We start from the raw sequence: 24344 nt of genomic DNA on the forward strand, positions 1-24344 counted from the left end.
TGTTGCCCTTAACTAGTTACCGGCTTCTTCCAGGGAGCCCAACACACACAGAGACACATAGGCACACCAACACACATTCTAGTGGCACTCTCATATTGTGGCCTTCCTTCCCTGCCGCCTTTCATCTGATTCCACCAACCTTGCAAAATATTGCAGACAGAAAGAGACAACAGGGTTTCACCAACAGTCACACCTCTGCTCTCCACACTGCCTGTGACTTTCAGAAGAAAAGTCTGACTGTCACGGCATTGCTAACTGGGCAGGGAAAGGAGAAGTGTTTGGGGTCTGCTTACCATAAAGCATATGGTATGCAAATATTAGAGGGAAGCACTAGCTGAAAAGGAAGTAGATTTCTCTGACACTATTCAAAAGAGAAGGTGCAGAAGACTCAGGAGAATGCAAGCCTGTGAGGATGGACAGGCTGCTGCTATGGCACTTAACAGCAGGGCCCCTCTTCCTTATAGTAGGTAAGATGGCTGTGTTTGTCTGTTTAGCCTTAGAAGATGTGGAAGACCTGCAGCTAAGGGTTTTTGTCTTAACAGCTTGAAGGTGATATATCTTACAATAAGACACAAGAAACTGATGCAAACATATTCTATGTTAAGAAGCAAATCAAGTTAGTGAACCTAACTATATCTATTGTTTTATTTTCTTCCCCCTTTTGTTTTTGTGTTTTAAACAGAATTTGGCACCTTCTGCAATTGCAAGGCAGTGTAGAACATGGGCATACAGAAGTTAGTTCTGGATCTCCTGGTAGATCTCTGGAGGGCTGGAGCAGGTTACTGATTCCCAATTGTTGAACAAGGGCAGCTGCAATGAAAAGACTTCCCAATCCATCTAGATTGTTTTGATGAGATGAAGGCAGTGCTTTAGGCCTAGAGAAATTAGGGGTGGAAATACTGTGAGCACAGCTCAGTTCTAGTACTAAGCAAAGTAAAGTAAATTCTAGCTAACAATTATTTAAAGTTATTGTTAAGCTTTAACTGATTCTTTATGGACCTTATCACACTGGAGAGATCCCTCTGAGAAACGAGATTTAAACTAGATTTAAATTTTAAAAAAACTGCAAATGTGTGACGTGTCAGACGACATCATTGTTAAAGTGAAAGAACATGAAGTTAAACTGAAAAAGCAGAGAAAAAAGGCAGCTTTTTTACTTTCAGAACTTCCCAAAAGTAAGAAGCTGCCATTTTTCTCCATTTTACCTTAGCTTTAACTTCACGTTATTTCACTTTAGCAGGAATGTGGTGTGATAAACTTCCCACATTTGTGTTTTTTTCAAAAAAAAAAATTAAATCTAGTTTAAATCCTGTTTCGAATAAATAAATAAATAAATAAATAAATAAATAAATAAATAAATAAGTGTTTTGCCCATGCTATCTGGTGAATTTCAGAGTTCTAGTAAAAGCAACAATGTAGATCTTTTATTGATGTCTCTATTTACATTTCACACACACCCCTGGGTTTATGAATGTCTGTCTCCATGACTACAAAGATGAGAGTAGAACCCCAAAAAAGCCAAAGCCGAACAAAACACATTCATTTTTAAACTTCTGGGAGACTTCTTGTGTTTCCTGCCACAGAATGACATAGTTATCCCTCAGTGTGAAAGCAGACCTTGCAAGTCCAATGCTTGCCCATCATAGTGCAGGAAGTCCATTGAAAAGGAATCGGGACAGTTTCCTCCTCACAGCAGTGGCACTAGCTGTGATGCTAGTAACTGATACAATTTATTTTACAAAAGTCATGGAGAGAGGCAGCAGAAAGAGCTTTGCACCAGGAAGACCAGTCCTCTTTTTGTCATCTTGATGTCCTAATTTCAACCATTTCCTCACATTATCTCTTGTGAATCAGAGGAGTGACGAAATGTTGACTAGATCAGAGTACAAGCACTTGCGGTCTGGTTGATTCCACTCCCAACAAATCCTTACAAAAATGTTCTAGAAAACTTCAGAGAATTATTGAGAAAGTTCTTTTTAAAAAGTTCTTTCTTGTGCAAAAGGGGGGAAAGGAATTTTAGGAAACCAAGAAAATATTCAGGGAATGGTGTGGCTGGAGCATCTGCTCTTTGTTTTATGAAGCAACTGTAAAGCTGTGTCTGCCACACAACCTGTCCCGCATACTATAAACTAGCCTGTTGCCCTCTTGTGTGGTGGAGGAACATATCTCACTTTTCATGCTGAAATAACATTTAGCTGCTGATGGAGTCAGCTTCTGGGTATGGAGTGGAGGGGCATGCCATCTTGTTCTTTACTTCAGCAGTAAAATGTCCTCGGCCAGGCCTGAAGATAAATCACACTGTCTGAGGAATATGCTTTGCTTTTAGAGTAATCAATAAGTACTATTCAATATGGATCATTACAGGATTATCATATGCCTCTCTTCTCTCATACACACACACACACACACACACACACTTTGCTAATGTTGACATAATGTCATTTTCATGATACTTATTTTCCCATTCACACTGCTGGGACGCTGACAACTTTTTACTGTATATGACTCTGACAGCAATTAGCTATAAACTAACAAATCTTTGAAAGAAATAAAATAAGCTTCTATTATTTTATGAAACATGTACATTTCAATGACAAGATATGATAGTAAATATGATATAGAGTATGATAATGTATGATATTAAATATGATATTAGGTCTATATTTTTTCATGAAGGTCTGACTCTAAAGGAATATGAAAATAATGTGAACAATAATAATGTAAACTATAAATTTGCAATATTAAGCCTAATTTACCAGGAGCCAGATGAACTCTGGAATAAAGCCAGGGACACTGTCAGGAATGAATGCAAAAAGGCACTATCTTCAGCCAAAAAGAAAGAGAAGCTTCAATGGATGTCGGATTAAACTCTTCAAGCAGTTTAAGATAGATGAGAAGCAAAAGTAAAAGGTGACAGAAACAGAGTCAGAATCCTGAATGCAACTGTTCAGTGATTTGTGCACAGCGACATGGAGAACTACTATAATAATCAATGCAGAGAAATAGAAAAGACAACAACAAAAAAAGAAGAACAAGAGGCCTCTTCCACAAAATCAGAGAAATCAAAGGAACTTTTAAACAAATCATGGGGGTGCTATGTGAATAGCACAGTGTTACCCCAAAATCTGGGGTCCCAGGAGGGCACCCGCAGATAATATTTCATAGGGTAATTAATATAGCTCAATTAAAAGTATCCTTTGTATAACAGTTACAAACCACATAGAATTCCAGAGGCAATTCCAAATAAGCTTCTTAAAGTTTTGTTAGTGAAATAATCATCACACATGCAAACATTCTCTCATGCACACGCACAAGAACTAATGAAGCAAAGGTGGAAGGAACAGAGACTTTGAGGGTTGCTAAGAGGCGATACTACACCTTTCTTGAAGTATAGTTCCAATTGAGACGCATCCAGAATGGAGATGACTCAGTAGCTGCCACAGCAAGTGAGGGTGACCTGCTTATTGAGAAGTCTAGCAAAGGTTGGGAAAAGGTCCTGTCCTGGTCTAGAAACTAGAACAATTTTGTAGTACTGAAGCACTTACATTTATATCTAGAAATGGCTCCTAAGGGCAGGACATTAGGCATTGATGGGCTTAAACGACTTTCCCAAGAGAGAAGAATGGGGTGCAATGTGCAATAATGACTGGACAATCAGTGTAAATGTTCTCAAATGAAAAGAGTTTCATTCTCAGAAGGAAACTCCCTTTGTCTATGATATGCAAGTAATCTTGCAGTCTAACTCACTGTCACCTCCCCTTAGTCTAGGGATTATGCTGGTTCTAATCTTGAGAGATCCCATCATGGCTGCCTTGGGCTTCTCCCATGCTCAGCTTTCCAGTTCAACCTGGTATATCTAGTTTCCTGTTCTGGGGAACCCCTGTTTAGGCTGCTTGCCTAAAACATCCCTTCTGATATTAAATTGATATCAGGGTCACAGAGAGGTAACAGAGGGATGGTCCTTGCATTATAAGGGGAACACATTAGATGATCAAGTAGAAATAAAAAGATGATGGAAACAATATACAGAAGAACTATATAAAAGAGATGATAGGATGACAAATTCTTTCAAGGAAGAACCATTTGAAGATGGACCTTCAATTTTAGAAAGGGAAGTGGAATCTGCACTCAGGGCATTTGGGGAAAATAAATCACAAGGAACAGATGGCATACCAATAGAACTGCTTCAAGCTACAGAGACAAATTCTACTCTAGTTTTATCTAAAATATGTCAACAAATATGAAAGACAAAATAATGGCTCACAGACTGGAAATGCTCAATCTATGGCCCGATACAGATGGCCCAAAAGGGGCGGGTCTGTGGCGCCCCTTTCTACACCAGATTGGGACCAGGGCAGCCTCACTGACAGCCCCTGCAGCCCCAATCAGGCTCTTTTCCAAGCCATGAAGAAGCGGCAAAATGCTGCATTCCCCCGGACACCCCAACAGGCACAGCCATGGGAGAAAGGGGCCGCCTGGCCCCTTTTTCCCTGGCTACATTCCCGTGACAATCTAGTTGCCATGGGAACAAAGCTCACGCCCAAAAGCTCCTTTCTGCACCACAGATAGGGCGCAGCAAGCACCCTCCAGTGGTGCAGTGACATCACACACGTGCCGGGTTGTGTGGAGGCGGCGCATGTATAATGCCATCATCCCGTGCTGTGTATGGACGGCGCACCTTCAAAACAGACTGTCCATACAAACTAGGGCTGGGTAGTGTGCGGTTGCTGTGCACTCCCCAGCCCTAGTTTTGGCCTGAGGACAGCACTTCTGCACCGTCTGTATTGGGCCTATCTTCCATTCCACAAGAAAGGAGACACCAGGGATTGCAATAATCACAGAACCATTGCATTAATGTCGCATGTGAGCAAAGTGATGTTTAAAATTCTACAGCAAAGACTTTTATTATATATGGAGAGTGAAATGCCAGATGTCAAAGCTGGATTCTGGAAAGGAAGAGGCACTAGTGATCATATTGCAAAAATACATTGGATAATAGAGTACACCAAAGAATTTCAGAAAAAAATCAGTCTGTGCTTTATAGATTACAGTATAGCAAAGCCTTTGACTGACTAGATCATGAAAAGCTATGAATTACTCTTTAAAAAATGAATGTGTCACAATACTTGATCATCGTGATGTGAAACCTATACACAGGACAAGAAGTTACAGTTAGGACAAAATATGGGAAATTGAATGGCTTCCAATTGGCAAGTGGCTCAGGCAAGGCTGCATTCTATCACTTTGTTTAACTTGTATCATACATAAAACAGGATTAGACTTGGAGGAAGAAGGGATGAAAATTTGGGGAAGAACATTAACCATTGGAGATATACTGATGATACCCTACTACTGGTGGAAAGTAGCAAAGACTTGGACTGATTGCTGAAGAAAGTCAAGGAAGAAAGTGGAAAGGCAGATTTACAACTGAACATAAAGAAAACAAATATGGTGACCAGAGATTACTTAAATGACTTCAAAACAGATGACGAAGACACTGAAATAGTTCAGGATTTTCCATACCTGGGCTCAATCATTAATTAGAATGGACGCTGTAATCAAGAAACCAGAATTAGATCAGGACTTGGAAGGGTAGCTATGAAGGAACCAGACAAGATCCTGATGTGTAAAGATATCTGTTGAATACTAAAGTTAAGCTTGTCCATGCCATCCTATTTCCCATTTCTATGTATGGTTGTAGAAGCTGGACTGTGAAGAAAGCAGGTAGGAGGAGAATCAGCTCATTTGAGATGTAGTGCTGCAGAACAGTTCTACAGATACTGTGGACTTCTAAAAGACAAATAAATGAATCCTAGAGCAAATCAAGCCTGAAGATTTACTAGGAGCCATAATGACTAAACTGAGGCTGTTTCTTGTATTTGCATATACTTTCTCCCCGACATTCTGCAAAGCAAAGGGTCTCCACTGTACATTTATACCCTACCTTTTCTCCAATGTGCTCACAATAGTGTACATGGCTCTCTTCCTCCCCTTCTATCATCACAACAACCCAATGAAGTAGGTCAGTTTAAGAGTGATACCAATTTACCAAAGTGTATTGCTCATATAAGCAACTATATAGAAACTGCTAGCTATGTATCCTGGATAGCCAAGTGATTTGAGAATTTCCTGCTTTGCAAAGAAGGTTCACAGCTTGAACTATTGACTCAGTTTGTATTCATTCTGTTTTTCAGGTTTCACATCTGCTCTGGAAGGCCCTAAAGAGCTGGCTGGATTTCTTGGCAGGCCACTGTCTGTGGTATGTAGATATACCAAAGGCTATGAAGACTATGCTAAATATTGGTGCCAAGGAGACAGCTGGCGTTCATGTAAGACAGTTGTTAAAACTGGTCGAACAGAAGCAGAGGCGAAGGCTGGCAGAACCTTTATCAAGGACAATAGAACAAGTCTTCAATTCACAGTGACTCTAGAGAAACTCACCGAGGAAGATGCTGGGACTTACTGGTGTGCCATAGAAAGAACAGGAAGTGATTCTGGATTCCATGTAACTATTACTGTTCTTCCAGGTGAGTTCCCTTTCCCAAACTCTACAGTAAAAAGACACATGAAATTAAAAGGAGAAGAAAGTCCTAGGGCTCATTTGCTAAGAACGAATGTTACTTCTAGGTAGGAACTGTATCTCTGAGGAGAGACTCTACTGAGACTATGCGCTAGAACAGAAGATAATTACTGGACATGAATATTTTGGTGATTTTCTACTTTTCAGAATCAGGTTTTTTTTGTAACCAGCAGCAAAAAAGGTGATAAATGAGAAACTTAAAACATAAACTTTGTTTTATGATATCACAGGGTATGGATGTATTAGTAGTATACACACTAGGAAAAGCGCTGTGTAAAGAATTTCCACTTATCACAGAGTATGGGTTCCTGTCAGTTACTGCCCATTTCCTTCAGTAAACTAGTCTTCTGTAAGATAACAGTAAAACCTTTATTCAGCAACCAAGATAAAGTTAACAGCTTGACTTCTGCAGACAGAACTACCATAACCTCCCTACGCACACACACACACACACACACACACACACCAGGTTTCATGGGTTTTTCTTTCATTGGCCCATTCCTCAAAACATTCCTTCATCTGCTCTCTCTCCCATTCACACCCCCTTTTCTCACACTCCAGCCATTCTTTCCATGGTGTTTATCACATGGAGGTTTTTGCAGCTTTTTGCAGCTCAGATCCGACGTGACTGCGGGTCCAACAATGCAAATTCATGTGATAACATGATGTATTATCACATGTGATTCCTTTCTATGGGAGCTCCTTCCGTGGCACTTCCGCAGTGAATCCAAAGTGACTCCCCATTTTGGTGAATTTGATAAAAAGTGAATTCACAGAATTCGCATTCAAGCTCACTTCGATTTCACTCCGAATGGTCTGGTGTGGAATGCAACTTTCCTTCCCTCCCGGTACACCCCCCCCCCCAAACCTCCAAAGAGGCAAATTTCCCATGATGCTGCACTGCAATTTTGCCTCAATTGCTTCCGTTGCTTGGAAGGGTAGATGACAGGGATGGAGGGAATGAACAGGAGGCTATGGGGAGAGATGGGAGCAACAGAGGGGGCCATTGGAAGCTGGGGAGAGCAACAAACTCCAGTTCCCAGAATTCCATAGCCTCGAACCAAGGACCCCGCAACAAATTCTAACTCCCAGAATTCCATAGCACTGAGTCAGGACAGTGAAAGTGGAGTCAAACCGGATCATTTCCTAAGTGCAGATGCAACCTAAGAGAAGGCAACTGTTACAAAGGTAGGAGAGTGGATTGGATTCAGGGAGGTGGCATGGAGAATAATTATAATAATTATAATTTAAAAAACCCCAAAATGTTTTTAAAATAATAATAATAATAATAATAATAATTATAGGTTTTAATAATAATAATAATAATAATAATAATAATAATAATAAGTTATTAGTTTGTTGAGGCACCAGAGCTCTCTGGCAGAGAAGGCTCAATGTCTCAGGACACTACAGTTTCCAGAATTCCATAGCACTGAGCCAGGGCAGTGAAAGTGGAGTTAAACCAAATTATCTCCCAGTGCAGATGCAGCCTAAGAGAAGGCAACTGTTACAAAGGGAAGGAAAGTGGATTGGATTCACGGAGGTGGTACTTTAGGGAGCATGGAGAATAAGGGAAACCAGATCATTTCTGCACTCCTTCAAAATGGGTCTCCTTCAGATCCAAAGGATTTATTTCCAAGTAAACCTGCAACTTCTACACTGATTATTTTGCAGTAAATAATAATAATAATAATAATAATAATTCAATAATAATTCAATAATAATTTAATAATAATAATAATAATAATAATAATAATAATAAATGGATGGAGCTCTGACAAAGAGGATAGATCTAGATGTGGCTGAAATGGATGAGGAGAATGACAGGAAAATAGATGTAGATAGATGTGGCTGAAATGGATGAGGAGAGAACAGGAGTATAGATGTAGATGTGGCTAAAATAGATGAGGAGAATGACAGGAGAATAGATATAGATGTTGCTGAAATAGGTGAGGAGAATGACAGGAAAATAGGTGTAGATGTGGCTGAAATAGATGAGGAGAATGACAGGAAAATAGATGTAGATGTGGCTGAAATGGATGAGGAGAATGGCAGGAGGATAGATGTAGATGTGGCTGAAATGGATGAGGAGAATGACAGGAGGATAGATGTAAATGTGGCTGAAATGGATGAGGAGAATGACAGAAGAATAGATGTAGATGTGGCTGAAATAGATGAGGAGAATGACAGGAGGATAGATATAAGATGTGGCTGAAATGGATGAGAGAATGACAGGAGAATAGATGTAGATGTGGCTGAAATAGATGAGGAGAATGACAGGAGGATAGATATAAGATGTGGCTGAAATGGATGAGAGAATGACAGGAGAATAGATGTAGATGTGGCTGAAATGCATGAGGAGAATGACAGGAGAATAGATGTAGATGTGGCTGAAATGCATGAGGAGAATGACAGGAGAATAGATGTAGATGTGGCTGAAATGGATGAAGAGAATGACAGGAGAATAGATGTGGATCTGTATGAAATGGATGGGGGCTCTGACACAGAGGACCCCTTTGAATTTGGCTGCCAGGGATGGGAAAATAGAAGGGAGGAAGAAACATGAAGCAGTCATTCACGTGAAAGTGGAGGCAGACTCCCTTCTTAACCCCATAAGTGCAAAGGTTCAGGATGCATTCAGACCCCCCCTGAGCTTGCGCAAGGGTCCCAGTTCGAATCGTTGAATACACATGGTATGCACCGATGTGGTAATACAATGTGCACTCACTCCTCTTTGCATGAATCCGCATCACGTGACTTGCCTTGGATTCGATTCCCCCCCCCCCCCCCGATTCGGAAGAGCAACGGAAGGGCAACCAGGTGTGATAAAACATTCACGTTACGACATGAATTCACATAACTGAACCAGGAATCACCCCGGATCTGAGCTGCAAAAACCTCCATGTGATAAACACCAGAGAGATTGACCTTGGAGCTAGTAAGTGTAGCACCACTCCCACACACATCATTATCCAACCAGACATCCTTTTCCCCCCGCCATCTAAAAGTACACCATATCCCATCACACACTAATAAATATCCCTGCATTACATTATATTGAATATCACTATGACACTACTTAAACCCAGTATTTCAGCAATAACATTTCATAGTGAGATTGAATTTATCAGCTGAGGAAATGTATGAGAAGGTCCTAGTGTTTGTTGCTGTTATGTTGGTTTTTGTTTTATTTTTTAAAGATCTCCAAACAATGTTTCTTTTGCTCCAGACTACTTTCTGGCAATTTCTAGCATGAACTGCAATATTTTACTTCCACTCTAGAGTGGATTTTGTTTTAGTTGTGAGAGATATTGGAACCTTAGGTTTGCTTTCCCTCTCCTCTCCTCTTTTCTTTTTGAGTTATACAAAATGTCCCCTTCAGACCATAGGACCACTTCAGGGAATCACACCCCAGTTTGTATTTAGCATTTGGAAGAAGCTTCATGTGGATCCAAGAAATTCCTATAAACAGCACCATACTAAATAGAATGATTGGACACAAAGTCAAATCCTGGTAAAACCCAAGGGGCTATATAGCAAGATTGCACACCTCTTTAGACCAATTTGGAAGAGTTCTGTGAGAGTAATTGGTCACTCAACATGTTGAAGAATGTGCCTGCAATACAGTAAATCTTTAAGCTCTTTTCCTGTAGCTTGCATCCATTGTTCCATGTCCTAGGCTCTGGAGCAGCAGAAAACAAGCTTGCTCCATCCTCAATGGGACATCCCTTCAAATATTTAAAGGGGACTATCTTATCACCTTTTAACATTCTTTTCTCCAGGTTAAACATCCCCAGCTCCTTAAGTTGCTCCTCATAGGGCATGGTTTCCAGACCTTTCACTATTTTGGTTGCCTTCCTCTGGCCATGCTCCCTGCTTCTGAACATCCTTTTTGAATTGTGGTGCCCAGAACTGGACACAGTATTCCAGGTGAGGCCTGACCAAAGCAGAATAGAGTGGCACTATTACTTCCCTTGCTCTAGACACTATACGTCTATTGATGCTGCCTAGAATTGCATTGGCTTTTTTAGCTGCAACATCACACTGTTGATTCATGTTCAACTTGTGGTCTACTAGGACTCCTAGATCCCTTTCACATGTAGTCATGTCAAGCCAGGTGTCCTCCATCCTATATCTATGCATTTCATTTTTTCTGTCTTCTGTAACAGGCCTAAGTATAGTACTTTACATTTCTCCCTGTTGATTTTTTAAAAAGTTTTGGTCCAGCTTTCTAATCTGTTAAGGTCATTTTTATTTGTGATCCTGTCCTCTGGAGTACTAGCTATTCCTCCTAATTTGGTGTCATCTGAAAGTTTGATAAGCATGCCTTCTATTCCTTCATCCAAGTCATTGATAAAAATGTTGAATAACACTGGTCCAGGACAGAACCCTATTGTACCCCATGGGTCACTTCTCTCCAGGATGAAGACAAGTCACTGCTGACTGGCTGAACATTTGGGTTCAGCCAGTCATCCAATTACAAATCCATTTAACAGTTGCACTGTCTAGCCCACATTTTACTAGCTTGTTCATAAGAATATAATGGTGGATTTTGTTGACGGCCTTACTAAAATCAATATATGCTACATCCACAGAATTCCCTCCAACTACCAAGCTGGTAATTTTATCAAAAAAGGAGATAAGATTAATCTGGCATTTGGCGTGACTTGTTTTTGAGAAAGCCACATTGACTTTTTGTGACTATAGCATTCCTTTCTAAATGCGTACACACCCTCTGTTTAATAATAATAATAAGTATTATTTATAAACCGCTTTTCCGCAGTGATCAAAGCGGTGTACAGATAGAAATTGCAATAACAAAATACAAAATACAGACTAAAAATTGCAATACATAAATAAAACTTCAATAAAAACATTAAAATTATACAAATTAAAACCATTACATCAAATCCAAGCTAGCTGAGTGCAGTCGATAATACAGTACATATAGGGGGGAGTCACATGATATCAAAGAGCATCTGGGAAGGCTTGCCGAAACAAGAAGGTCTTAAGTCTCTTTTTAAAGAGATCCAGGGAGGTGGTGGAGCGGAGCTCATCGGGAAGGGTGTTCCAGATCCTAGGGGCTTAGAATCTGCGCGAGAATCTTTCCTGCTATTGATCTCAGGCTAACTGGGCAGTAATTGCTTGGGTACTCTTTTTTTACCTTTTTGAAGATGGGGGTAACATTTGCCCTTCTCCCATCTGCTGGGACTTCTCCTGTTCTCCAGGAGTTATCAAGGATTATTGCCAGCAGCTCTGAGATTATTTCTGCCAGTTCTTTTAATACCCTTGGATGTAGTTATGGTGGTGCTGGAGACTTGAATTAATTTAGATTAACCAGGTGTTACTGTACTACCTTTTTACTTATTCTGTGCTACATTTCACCTCTGGTCTATTTTCCTCAGGTTGACTACCCTTTTACTTTTCTGAGAAGACTGAAGCAAGGAAGGTGTTGAGTAGTTTTGCCTTTGCTCTGTTAGCATTGTGTCGTCTTCTCCACACAAGGGGTCTGCCATTTCCTTTTTCTTCCTTTTGTTACGGGCATACCCAAAAAGGCCTTTTTATTCTTACCTCTCTAGCAAGCCTGAGCTCATTTTGTGCTTTAGCTTTTTTGACTTTCTCCCTACACATGCTAGCTAGTTGTTTGAATTCCTCTTTGATAATTTCCCCCCTTTTCCATTTCTTGTACATGGTCCTTTTAAAAGTAGCTCAGTTGCATGTTCTTTAGTCATCCATCCTGGCTTCATGAGACACCTCCCATTTTTCCTTCTCATTGGAACTGTTTGAAATTGTGCCTAGTATCTCCTTTTGTGGAAACTCCCATCCATCCTGAACTCCTTTCTCTTTTACTATTCCTGACCATGAGATCACCCCCAGTATTTCCCTTAGGAGTTTATCAGACAAGGAAATTGGAAGTATAATCCAATGGCAATCTGAACGCAATCTGAACACAACGTTATTGCATGATAGACCACCACACGCAAATTCGGGCAATGGGAAGTCAGTCCGAGTGCAATCATGGGGTTTCACATCATTCCGTGATAGACTGCCACACACAAATTCGGGCAATGGCATGCTATTTTTGGGCAATGGGGAGCCAGTTCAAATGCAATGAGCATTCACGTAATTTCGCTAAACTAGCGACTTTACGTGAATGTGTTCTGGCCCCACTTTCTTTTCATTCAAAATTAAGAGAAATTCCTCACGTGTGATAAACTCCTAAGTTTACTGATATCAGCTTTCCTAAAGTCTAAAATGTGTGTTTGACTATGCTTGGCTTCTCCTTTCCACTGTATAACATACTCCAAGAGAACGCGATCAGGTTTTGTGTAAAATCTCCCCTTCCAGAATCAGCTGCCTAAACAATTGTTTTATGTTTGTTCATGATAAAGCCTCCTCTGAACAGCTACCCCCTTCTACACATTTCTTCTTTATAGTAAATTAGCACCCAGCATGCTCTGATGTCCTACCACACTCACTCATGCCCTGCTTTCTCCTTACCATACTTACTCCAAAATACCAATTTATAATACATCCTATGAACTGTAGGATGTATACAACCATGTATAACAGTCAGCAACACATGGGTCATTGTTATTCTCTGAACCTTGAGGAATACTGAAAGAAGGCATCCTGTTATTGCTAAACAAAGGTCTGAACCCTGCTCTGAGTCTTGTTCCATACATGCAGAATAGCTGAAAAGTTTATATTTAACATATATGAAGTGAACTTAGACCTGGGTTCATACCCTTGTTTAGTGAATAACCTATGTCTCACTGACTTCTGTAAAGAAATAACTACCCCAGAAATGTTCTGTTTTCCATTCTTTGAGTTCTGAACTGATGGAATTCTGGCAGAAAATTTTCAGGAGTTGGTAGGGAAGAGGAGGAAATAGTATTTAGGCCCACATCTCATTGTTCATCCCGTATAAAGTAGAGCCATTGAATTAATCAGATTTATGTACATCTTGATTCAAAAGGTGAATCAAGATGTACATAAATCTAATTGAATGGGCCTACTACGAAGACTGAAACAATCTAGAGAGCCAGTATGGCGTAGTGGTTTGAGTGTTGCACTAGAACTCTAGAGACCAGACTTCAATTCCCTGTTTGACCATTGGATAACCTTGGACAAGACATATGCTTTCAGCCTCAGGAGAAGGCAATGGCAAATCTCCGCTGAAGAAATCTGGTCAAGAAAACCATATGATAAGTTTTCCTTAGGGTCGCCATAAGTCAGAAACAGAAATGACTTGAAAGCACACAACAACAACAACAACAACAACAACAAACAATGGGTCTACTCTATTTGGGTCTTAGCAACAGATTTTGCTTTCTCTCAGTTTTTATTTTGGAACCATTTCTGCTGAGATTAGTTACCATTCTAAGCATGGACTCATTGCCAAAGGACTTTGAAGCACTAAACTAACATTCAAACCATACAATTTAAGAACACTTTGTGGCGGCAACACTGTGCACTGCCATCAGTCTAGGAAATGACATATATCTTAGGGTGCATCTGCACTGTAGAAATAATATAGTTTGACACCACTTTAAGTACTGTAGTTGTAAGATGCAGAGTATGTAAATGGTGTGATAGGATTAATGGGTAGACATTATTATTGGAAGATATTATGTTAGAGTATGTATGTTTTTAAGGGAAGACATGTTTATGTGTTAGTTGGTATGTATTATATGTTATGAACATTATGATTGTTGTGCTATTTTTATATGTTTAATAAAAATATTTTTAAAGTATTGTAACTCAGTCCTATGGAATCTTGGAATTTGTAATTTTACAAGATCTTCAGCTTTCTCTGGCAAAGAGTGCTAGTGCCTCACAAAACTAGAAATCCCAGAATTCTGTAAGATGGAGCCATGGTAGTTAAAGTGGTGTCAAACTTCATTCTTTCTACACTGTATATGCACCACCAGTTTCAGGAAGTAAATAAACAAAAATAATAGGAGCATAATGAAGGTACTAGACGTATTTGTGCATTTCTAGTAGTATTACATAAAAATATACTTAATAATTAGAATCTGAGATTTAAATAATTAAAGTTTTATTAGTTAAACTATATAGAAGAATGTTCCTCAAGTCCCTGGTTAGAAAACAACACAGTATAAATGTTTAAAATAACTTCATCTGCAAGGATCCATTTTTAATGGATTCTCTTTTCTATTTGTGCCATATATTTTGTATAAGCAAGGAGTACAAAAACTGAAACACAGGGATGAAATTCAAAAGTGGACACATATTTGGCCTAATGGATCATGAGTTACATTTCTGTACAGAAGAAGAGGATTGTGAATATTATTGTCTGCTTTATTCCTTTCAGGTTATTTATCTGGACTGCTGGGTAGCAATAAAAGCACAAGGAGTTAGCCCTTGTGTGTGTTGTCTGCCCTATGTTACTGCACATATGACTTTGGCCCGAGACAGATGGGCAGGAAGCACCGTTGTCGGGCCAAAACTAGGGTTTGGGAGCATGCAGCATTTGCATGCTCCTGAACTCTAGCACGTGGCGGTGGCACCATCATGGAGGTAACCCGCCCATACATGGGCCACCATGATGACGCAAGCGCAGTGTGGTGTCTGCATATTGTGGTGCTGCGCTTGTGTCATGGACACACCACAGTGGTGGCGGTGCCCACGCTTGTCAAAAAGGACCTGCTTTTAGTGGCTTCTTTTTGGTGTGGAGGGAGTCCCTGCAGTTTGGTTGCTGCAGGCTCCCTTGGGAACAAAAACGGGCAGCTCCAGACCACCCTTTTGGGGCAGTCTGTCGAGCCCCTTAGAATCCTATCTCTTTGGGATTCTCACACACACAAAAATAGAAATAACAGCCTCAGCCACAGTAGTGAAACAGGGCAGTTATACCCTATATTTGCAGTCATTGCAGAGAACCTGACATTAGAAGATACTGAGCAATAATAGTGTGGGCAGTGTATTGAGGTGATGATATCTTGCCTCTGTGAATGTCTCTGACTTTCTGATATAGGTTTGAAAGTGAACAGTGGACTCGTGGCTTTCAAACCTGTGTTTTTGGTTATAAAATGTAAGAAAAAAGGGGAGACTCAGAAGTCCTGACAGTGCTCTAATTCTGGGTTTTTCTTTTAGCACCTACTACCATAGCTGTAACTACTATCAGTGTTTCCACAGAACCCATTTTCCCTATCAAAACAACAGAGAGCTCTCCAGGGTAAGTATGGACACATACATCACAATGGATACAAGTACTGAACAACAAACAGAAATGCCAGTCCAGGGAAATCTAAGGGTCCATATTTGGTTTCTAGTTCCCTGTTGTATTTTGTTAGTGTTCTTGTTGCCTCTGACACAATGCACATTCTGTGCAAAGTGAATGGCCTGCTAAATACCAAGTAATACATGCAGGATATTTCACATGTCAGCTTCAGTCCAGCATTCAGCTGATGAGCTTTGCTTTCATTTATTGGGGGCATGGCCAATTTGGCTTGGCATCACCAATGACATAGCTCTTCACAGAAGGAGAGGGAGAAAGGAACCATCCTCTTGATCCCAGTCCCTCCTCTGGAGGAACCTTCTGAGCTCCCATCCAGTCAGAACAGATACAAGGCAGGCATTCATTTAACAATCCTGAACTGTATGCCATACAACCCAAAACATGTACATAAAAATCTCATGTCCATTCACCCTGTTTTGTCCCAGGTCTGGTCTCCATGACAACTTGACAATCCTGTTACCCACTGTGTTTCTAATACTGGTGACCATCTTAACAGGAGCACTATTGCTAATGTGGAGGCTAAAGAAGCAAAAAGGTATGTAGAGATGTAAGAAAAACTCCTGTGTGTGTCTTTTCTTCCTCTGTCTCACCACTGCCCTTTCTGGTTTCCTCCATATTCCCTTCCTAGCCATTTGACCTTTGAGCGAGCTCCTTCAAATATCCAGAGATGCATCAGCTATAGGGGGTTAGTATTAGGCACAAACCACGCTCGCTGACAGAAATCCCCTTTGACCAGCATACCGCTCTTCTGCTGAATGTAGGGTTGCCAGTTGGAACAAAGAACAGGGCTTTCATCCCTTCAGTGGTTGGGAGGAACAAGGAATTTTAGCAACTGTTATTTGCCTGAAATTCCCATAGCTAGACACAGACTGGTGACATTGCCCATTGAGACACCTGGAGCGCTAAGATGGATCTCAGTGGAACATTTCCTCAGTCTCTGTCTAGCTATGGAGACACAACCAATGCCAAATGCTAAATCCAATTGTTGATCCCAACTAGGGTAGAGCCATTGAATCAGTCATTGAGTGATAAGCCATTTATTCAGTGGCTAAAATCATGCTTGTGCAGCACACCAGCAGCTGCACATTTTCCAGAGAGATGCAGTAATGGTAAGGGAAGGCAGACAAAATCTGGTGGTTCAGAGCAGATAATTTCTCCAATCCCTGCCTTCTTTCCTTCATGACAGTAGCACACCCTGGTTTCCCCCCCTGCCTGATGTCTTTACAGCCTATGCCTGCATAGTTATGCTAGCATACTCAATATGTTTCAAGCCAAGGGTCTACTCTTTTTAGGAGTTGGATTTAAGCCACTGTGTTGACATACTTGAATATGGATACAGCTATTGCAATGAGTAAAACATTTCTTCAAGAATAGCAACTCAGTACATATAGTACTGTGTAGTCTATTTATTGTTTTGTACTGGAGGTGGGGGAGGTATTTGTTTTATTATAAGATGAGGCTACAGTTGGCCCTCCATATCCATGGATTCAACCATCCATGGTTTGATACTAGTAAATAAATAAATAAATAAAATCCACAAATCAAACTTTGATTTTGCCATTTTATATATAGGACACCATTTTACTGCCACACTGTATATAATGGGATGTGAGAATCCATGGATTTTTGTATCCATGGGGGTCCTGGTATCAAACCCCAGTGAATACCAAGGGCCCACTGTGTCTGGAAAATGGGTTATACCTCCTTGCATAATGAAGCACACATAACAGTACAACTTTCTCACAGACAAAGCAGATTTTGAAACAAGATTGTTGGTTGGGTCATAGATACTCAGAGGTATAGGAAGGAAATGTAAGAACACAACTGAAAGATTTCTTTTAGAATGTTCAACAGTCTGGCTCAGTCCAGGCCAATATAGGAACTAGGTTGAAAGAAGCTACTACATTTCCCCCAGATGAACCACCCAAATCTCCTTTGCGAAACTCCCCCTACCTTTGAGAACTACCTTTGTAGACATTCCAGAACTAGTACATTAAAATAATACATTAAAAGCAATACTGTTACTCATTACTGTTTTTAGTTACTGAGTCCAACAACTTTACTTTTCAGCATTATAACAGCAATATTAATGTTAAGGTTCTTTGCATAGCAGGTAACACATTTTTTATTGCAGAAATGTTATAGAGGGGATTGTGCAGGGTTTGTGGCTGGTTTTAAGGGTTCTTTCTGTTAAAGAAATAATGTCTGAAGTCATGTATTAATAATATGTTCTGTTACTTGCTAGTCATGTAACTTGTTACTTGTGTACTGATCTTATATTACTCATGAAAAGGAAACAAAGAGTGTTGCTTTTAAAAGAAATGTTGCTGAGCTCTGGGACATTAATCTAGAGGTATTCTTGCTTCTCCAAATGTTAATTTTGTTTTTTCTACTGATCTGATTTTCTAAAACATATAGCTGGTCATGTTGCACGAGTGCCTTACAGCTATTTATCTTTGCAGCTGCCAAAACGTGTAAAGATGTTCCGCTGCCTATGGTAAGCAAGTACAGGGCTGTTTTCTTTTTCCTCTCTCATTGAGTAGTATGTATACCACACACACACACACACACACACACACACACCTCTCCAACCTCCTTGACTTTGCAGAGGTTACCAGAGAACACTGTAAAAAATCACTTGTGCCAACTGAGGAAATATATTTCTTATACATACCAGCAATCCCAGCTTTTTTGGTGTATTCTAATCACAGGACCAGGCAAAATGGTTGAGATCAAAAGGAAAAGGAAAAGGTCCCTAAATTGATCTCCTTAAGGGATCTAGGTTCCTGGATCTATTTGTAAATCACTGAGAGAATGATTTCATATCATAGCATCTCCATATTTAGTTGTTTGGACGCTTAAATTAAGCAAACAAAAATTACTTAGACATAAATAAATGATGGGGATATGGATGAATGGAGATTTGATTTTATTAGGGAAGGTTTTAAAATTAGAAACTTCGCTGGAAAGAAAAGCAATGCAAAGAGATTCCAGATAAGGGATATACTAAAGCAAGTGAGTGCTCTGTTTAAGTAGTGTGCAATGCAGTGGCATCCTAAGGAAGATGCCCTGGCTGCTCTTCCTTCCTTGTGATCATGCTTAGTGATTCACTTTCATTTCCACTGTGGATTCTTTAGTCCCTTTTTACCCCCACCATAGCTTTCTGCACGCATTGTGTGGGTGGAGGGCCTGGGAACATAGGTGCTGTCAGTGTACCTCCTGAAATCCTGCATTGAATTGGACAATCTGAAGGGGACGTATAGATGAGTTTACCTGGAAAGTTTCAGAAGTTTAAGACATAGTCATATTAGTCTGGAAAATCAGTATGCAAAGGAATCTTGTAGCACCTTTGAGACTAACTGAAAGAGAGAAGTTGGTAGCATGAGCTTTCCTAGACTTGAATGCACTTGAGGAAGTAGACTCAAGGTTATGAAAGCTCATGCTATCAACTTCTCTTTTTCAGTTAGATTCAAAGTTGCTACGATCCCCTTGAAGACTTAGAACATTCTCCATAATCAGGAACCTGGCTTTATTAGGTTTCTGAATCACGGGCAAGCTACTTTGTGCACCCCACAGAAAGCTTATAGTGGGAATCCCTCCACCTCCCACCACACTCGTCCTTCACACCTTTCTGCTCAACATGTTTTCATTCCAGCTTAGCTACCAGCTTGCCATGCTGTACTTAGAGACCTCTGCTATCAAATATGTACTATGAGCCTCAGGGCTGTCTCTTCCACTTATAGGCCTGACAGAAAAAAAGCAGGGTCTCAGGCAGACAGTTTTGGTGTCATGAACAAGGAGTTGATTGCTACACAATTATTATTATATTTTTAATTGCCAGGAATAGGGGGAGGTGTTTATAGGATTTTCTGCTTCACATGCTACAATAACTTTGGCTAATTGTAGGTATTATGTTTACGTTTACTGAAATGGTGAGGTACACCATTTCTTTCACCATCCTAAGCAGCAAAATATCTTGGGATTGCCCTGTCTTCTGAGCTCCCTTTTTTGGAAATGCACAAAAGTTCTGGATCCTAGATACCAGAATTGCATTCCTGAGATCATACTGCAAATGTGTAGTCTGCTGAGATCAGGCCAAAGATAGAAAATGTTGGTTTATTTTCAGTCTCTTTTTGGTTTATTCTCAGTCTCCTAGACCTACAGAAGGGAATACTTCAGAAGCAGTTTTGAATCCAAGATTTAGACAAGACCACAAGGCAGCTCCGTCCAATATCAACCAAGTCATGAACAACCACCCAGCAGAAGTGGAATACACAGCTGTTGCAATAGGAGTACCAACTGCTGCTGCTTCATCACAGGTCCTTTCCCTCTCCCCATTAGTATGATTTGCCAGGGTTTTTCATTTTTAAAAAATCCTGCCTTTGACTCTTGATGTATGTTAGGGACAATGCATAAAAATATTATGTTTATCAGTTAACCACATTACAAAGAGGACAGTTTTGGGAAGAAGCCTTTTTTGCTGAAACATTTCTCTCTCTCTCTCTCTCTCTCTCTCTCTCTCTCTCTCTCTCTTTCTCACGCACACACACCTGGGAACATAATTTCCAGTGTAGTTCTCCAAATGGTACAAATGACAAACATGCACATGTGTTTTCTGTCATTATTATTATTGTTATTCTATGCCTTCAAGCTGAACTCTGACTTATGGTGATCCTATCATACGGTTTTCTTGACAAGATAATACATTAACAACAAGATGGAAACTACAGGAAAAGAGATTCAACCTAAACATTAGGTTGAGGATAACTACAAAAAAAGTATGGAAACAAATAAATAATGATATGATTCGGTGGAACAAATTCGATCTTTCCTTATTTGGAAGGATAGCCGCCATCAAAATGAATGTATTACCGAGACTCATGTTCTTATTTATAAACCTGCCAATTATTACAAAAGAAACTATTTTTAAAGAATGGGAGAGCGCAATATTAAAATTTGTCTGGAGGGGAAAGAGAGCTAGAATACAAGGAGTAATCTTGAAAAAGGAAAAAGCTCTAGGGGATGTGCCTTACCTGACTTAAGATCTTACTTTAGAGCTTGTAGCTTAATTTGGATTCAAAAGTGGGTAACACTATCAAATAAATGGTTGCTTAACTTAGAAGCAGTTAATTTAAAATTCTGTTGGCACGCGTATTTGTGTTATAACAAAGAAATAGAGAATAGGGAATTTAACAACCACTTAGTAAGAAGGGCTTTGCTGCAAACGTGGAAAAGAATTAGACAAAAGTTATATTCCGGTCTACCCCAGTGGATTTCGACCCAGGAAGCTTTTTTTGGAAAGGAAGAGTTAAGGACTGAATGGATAAGATATAAAGATATATTAAGACCAAATACAGATGGTAAGATGATAATAATAGAACATGAAGAATTGTGTAAAACTGGTATTAAGTTAAGTTGGTTTGGTTACATGCAAATAGCACGGAAAGCAAAGGAAGACATGAAGGAAAGAACATACGAAAGGGAACCAAATGAGTTAGATAAACTGTTTTGGGAAATAGATAAAGGCAAGATATCAAAAATCTATAAGTTACTTCTAAATAGAGAATATGAGCAAGAAATAATTACTAACAATATGAACAAATGGGCCCAAGAATTGGGGTGCACTATCTCTATAGAAGATTGGGAGAACGCTTAGGAGAAGACTAATAAGTTTATGGCATCACAGGATTTGAAAGAAAATTACCTAAAGGTTGCAAACCATTGGTATTATACTCCGTATAAGATTGCAAAAATTTATAAGTTGAGCAATAATATTTGTTGGAAGTGCCAGAAAAGAATAGGAAATTATTTGCATATGTGGTGGGCCTGCCCAAAAGTTAAGAAGTACTGGCAGAAAGTGCACAGTAAAATGCAGGAGATATTTAAGGTTAACTTTCCGTGCAGGCCAGAACTATTTCTATTAAACATGACTTCTTTCTTAGGGGGGTCTCTGGAACATAGACTTTGGAGAATCTTTTTATACCTAATTACAGCGGCCAGAATACTTCTGGCAAAAAATTGGAAGAATAAAAATGTACCTAAAATAGAGGATTGGTTATATAAAGCAATAGAAATGAAAGAATTAGATAAATTAACGATGTTGATTAAGGATAATAAAAACAAAGGGAAAAAACTAAAAAACTGGGAACCAATAGAAAAATATTGGTTTAAGAAATGTAACTTAAAGGGAAAATGGATATAGAAGCAGAGAACTGACGTGAAGTCGGATAATCATACAGGGAAAGTATGGAGTCAAACCAAATGTATCTTTTGATCAAATAATATGTCTAGATATTATAATGTGGAAAAAAGACAATGAGTGTTTTGTATGTATACTCTTACTTACTGTTTAATAGATGATGATGAAAGATGTATAGAGGAAAAAATTCAATAAAGATATTAAAAAAAAAATTAGGAGGAACTTCCTAACAGTAAGAGCTGTTTGAAGTGGAACCCACTCCCTTGGGGTGTGGTGGAGTCTCTTTCTTTGGAGATCTTGAACCAGAGGCTGGATGGCCATCTGTCAGTGATGCTTTGATTGTGAGTTCCTGCATGGCAGGGGTTGGATTGGATGGCCCTTGTGGTCTCTTCCAGCTTTATGATTCTATGAACAGCAACAGCAACAGCAGCAGTTTATTCAAACAAGGTTGGCTACTTCCTTCTAAGTAACTTTATTATACCCAGGTTCACCCAATGAGTTTCCATAGCTGAGCAAGGATTTGAACCCTAGTCTTCTAGGGTTACCATCCACTACATCACACTCACTTACTGATTTCTCTAGTCTAGATCTAATTCACTAACTAAAACATTCTTCTTCCACTCTTGCCTTGGCTTTTATAGAAATAGCTATTCTCCTTTTCTTTGCACAGTATGTCATATTATGCAATAGCAGTATGGAGGGAACCAGAATCAAGACCTTGCAGTGCAGAAGTGATAGGAATATATTGGCAGTACAAACAATTAAATCTGATGCCCCAAACCAGGGTTGGGCATCTGGGGGAGACTATGGGACTGCATTAACCTCCCTAGGAGACCTCAGAAGCCGAACCCTCTCCCTATTGCATTCTACTATGGAGTGTGTTTTGCCCCTAAATACCTTTTCACAATATTTTTGAGCCCTTCAGGGCCATTTTAAGCCTAGGAGAGGCAGCTTGTTCTACTTCTTCTTTGCAACATGAGGTGACTAGAAGACATTTCCTGACCTTTTATTGTAATTAGAAGATGGCCTCTTCTGGTACTAAAAGGGCCCAAAGTTAGCCAAAAGAATAGCTCCCCCCCCAAAAAAAAAAAATCCCACCCTATATCCCCAAGGCAGCATTTAGAAGGGGGGGAAAGAGACAGAAGTAACCTGAGAATAAAGGAGAAAAGAGGGAGGAGGATAGAGAAACTGGGAAATTTGAAAAGCAGCTGAAAAAATGGGATGACATAGCATAATTAAGATTGTCCCTGCCAAATCAGAACACTTGCAGGGTATGTGGTCCTCAATCTGCAATATTCTTACTGCTGTATCATCTTCTCACTAACCAGTAATCAATGTGCTGTGTCTTAATTTTTTAGGTTCACACCAATGCAGAAAACATTTCTTATGCTACCTTAAGGTTTTCTATGCCGGATGAGCAAGCTACATATGCCAATGTATAGTATACATTCGATCCAACCCTGACTGCAAGAGAGTTCTGTGAACAGAAGAAAGAGATGGAATCTTCTTCGGGGGACCCTTTCTTCTTTTTCCTCCTTACAGAATGGGCCATTCTAACACTTACCAGTAGGTTGCTACAGACACTTGTCTGCAACGAGATACACATTTGCAGAAGGAACCCACACAGAATGCCACTATCATGATAAACCAACTTAAAGTACATCTCAGTTCAAACTTCTAAGCCAATCTTTCCCAAATCAGCATACCTCAGGTATATGAGAATACAATTCCCATCCTCCCCAGCCAATATGACTATGCTGACTGGGGGGGGGGGGTGATAGAAAATGTAACCCAGTACATCTGGGGGAGCACCGCTCTTTGCAGGGTACCCTGATCAGTTGTGATGCTTCCATAGGCCTCACAAGGTTTCTAGAACCTAAGCAGTACAGGGATTTGTGTTCTGCAGTAATATTTCATGATCACTGTGCAGCTGGATTAACTGGTTAGTGGGGAGGGGGGGGTCCTGTGAGTCAAATTGCTTCTGTAAGATCACTTTTTATATCGGAGTCCATGTGGTACAGATATTGCCTGTGATCTGGCTGTGTCCTTCTGTATGTTTCTAACTGCAGTCCTTGTCTTTTTTAGAATAGCTGCTAGGGAAATTCTCTTGGGAGGAAGTTTTTTAAGTCAAGGGAGGCAAGTGGCTTCTGATGGTGAGAATAAATCAAGAGCTACTGTTTGAAAGAAAAGGAATAAGAAATGCTGAGCCTGGAGGCTTTTTTGCCACGATGGTGAGGAGGAGAGCTTTTTAGTGTTACATGCTTCATTTTGGTGTCTGGGGGACTGAAGCATTCTGCTGAGAA

The 24344-nt window shown here is 39.9% G+C and overlaps 2 protein-coding genes across 3 annotated transcripts in view; one reads left to right on the forward strand and one right to left on the reverse strand.

The window, feature by feature from the left end:
* RAB37 (RAB37, member RAS oncogene family) overlaps window positions 1–24344 on the reverse strand; it is a 118417-nt gene that overhangs the window by 67101 nt on the left and 26972 nt on the right. The window lies entirely within an intron of this gene.
* On the forward strand, window positions 413–23967 carry CD300LF (CD300 molecule like family member f). Its single transcript, XM_089507889.1, has 7 exons — window positions 413–467; window positions 6195–6527; window positions 15698–15779; window positions 16268–16377; window positions 18305–18339; window positions 19991–20161; window positions 23400–23967. Exons 1-7 carry the CDS (start codon window positions 413–415, stop codon window positions 23481–23483), a joined length of 870 nt encoding a protein of 289 aa, XP_089364015.1. The 3' UTR covers window positions 23484–23967.

This window comes from Sceloporus occidentalis, unplaced genomic scaffold (assembly GCF_023333645.1).
Source record: "Sceloporus occidentalis isolate IW3139 unplaced genomic scaffold, rSceOcc1.0.p SCAF_1, whole genome shotgun sequence".
In the NCBI taxonomy this organism is placed as follows: Eukaryota; Metazoa; Chordata; class Lepidosauria; order Squamata; family Phrynosomatidae; genus Sceloporus; species Sceloporus occidentalis.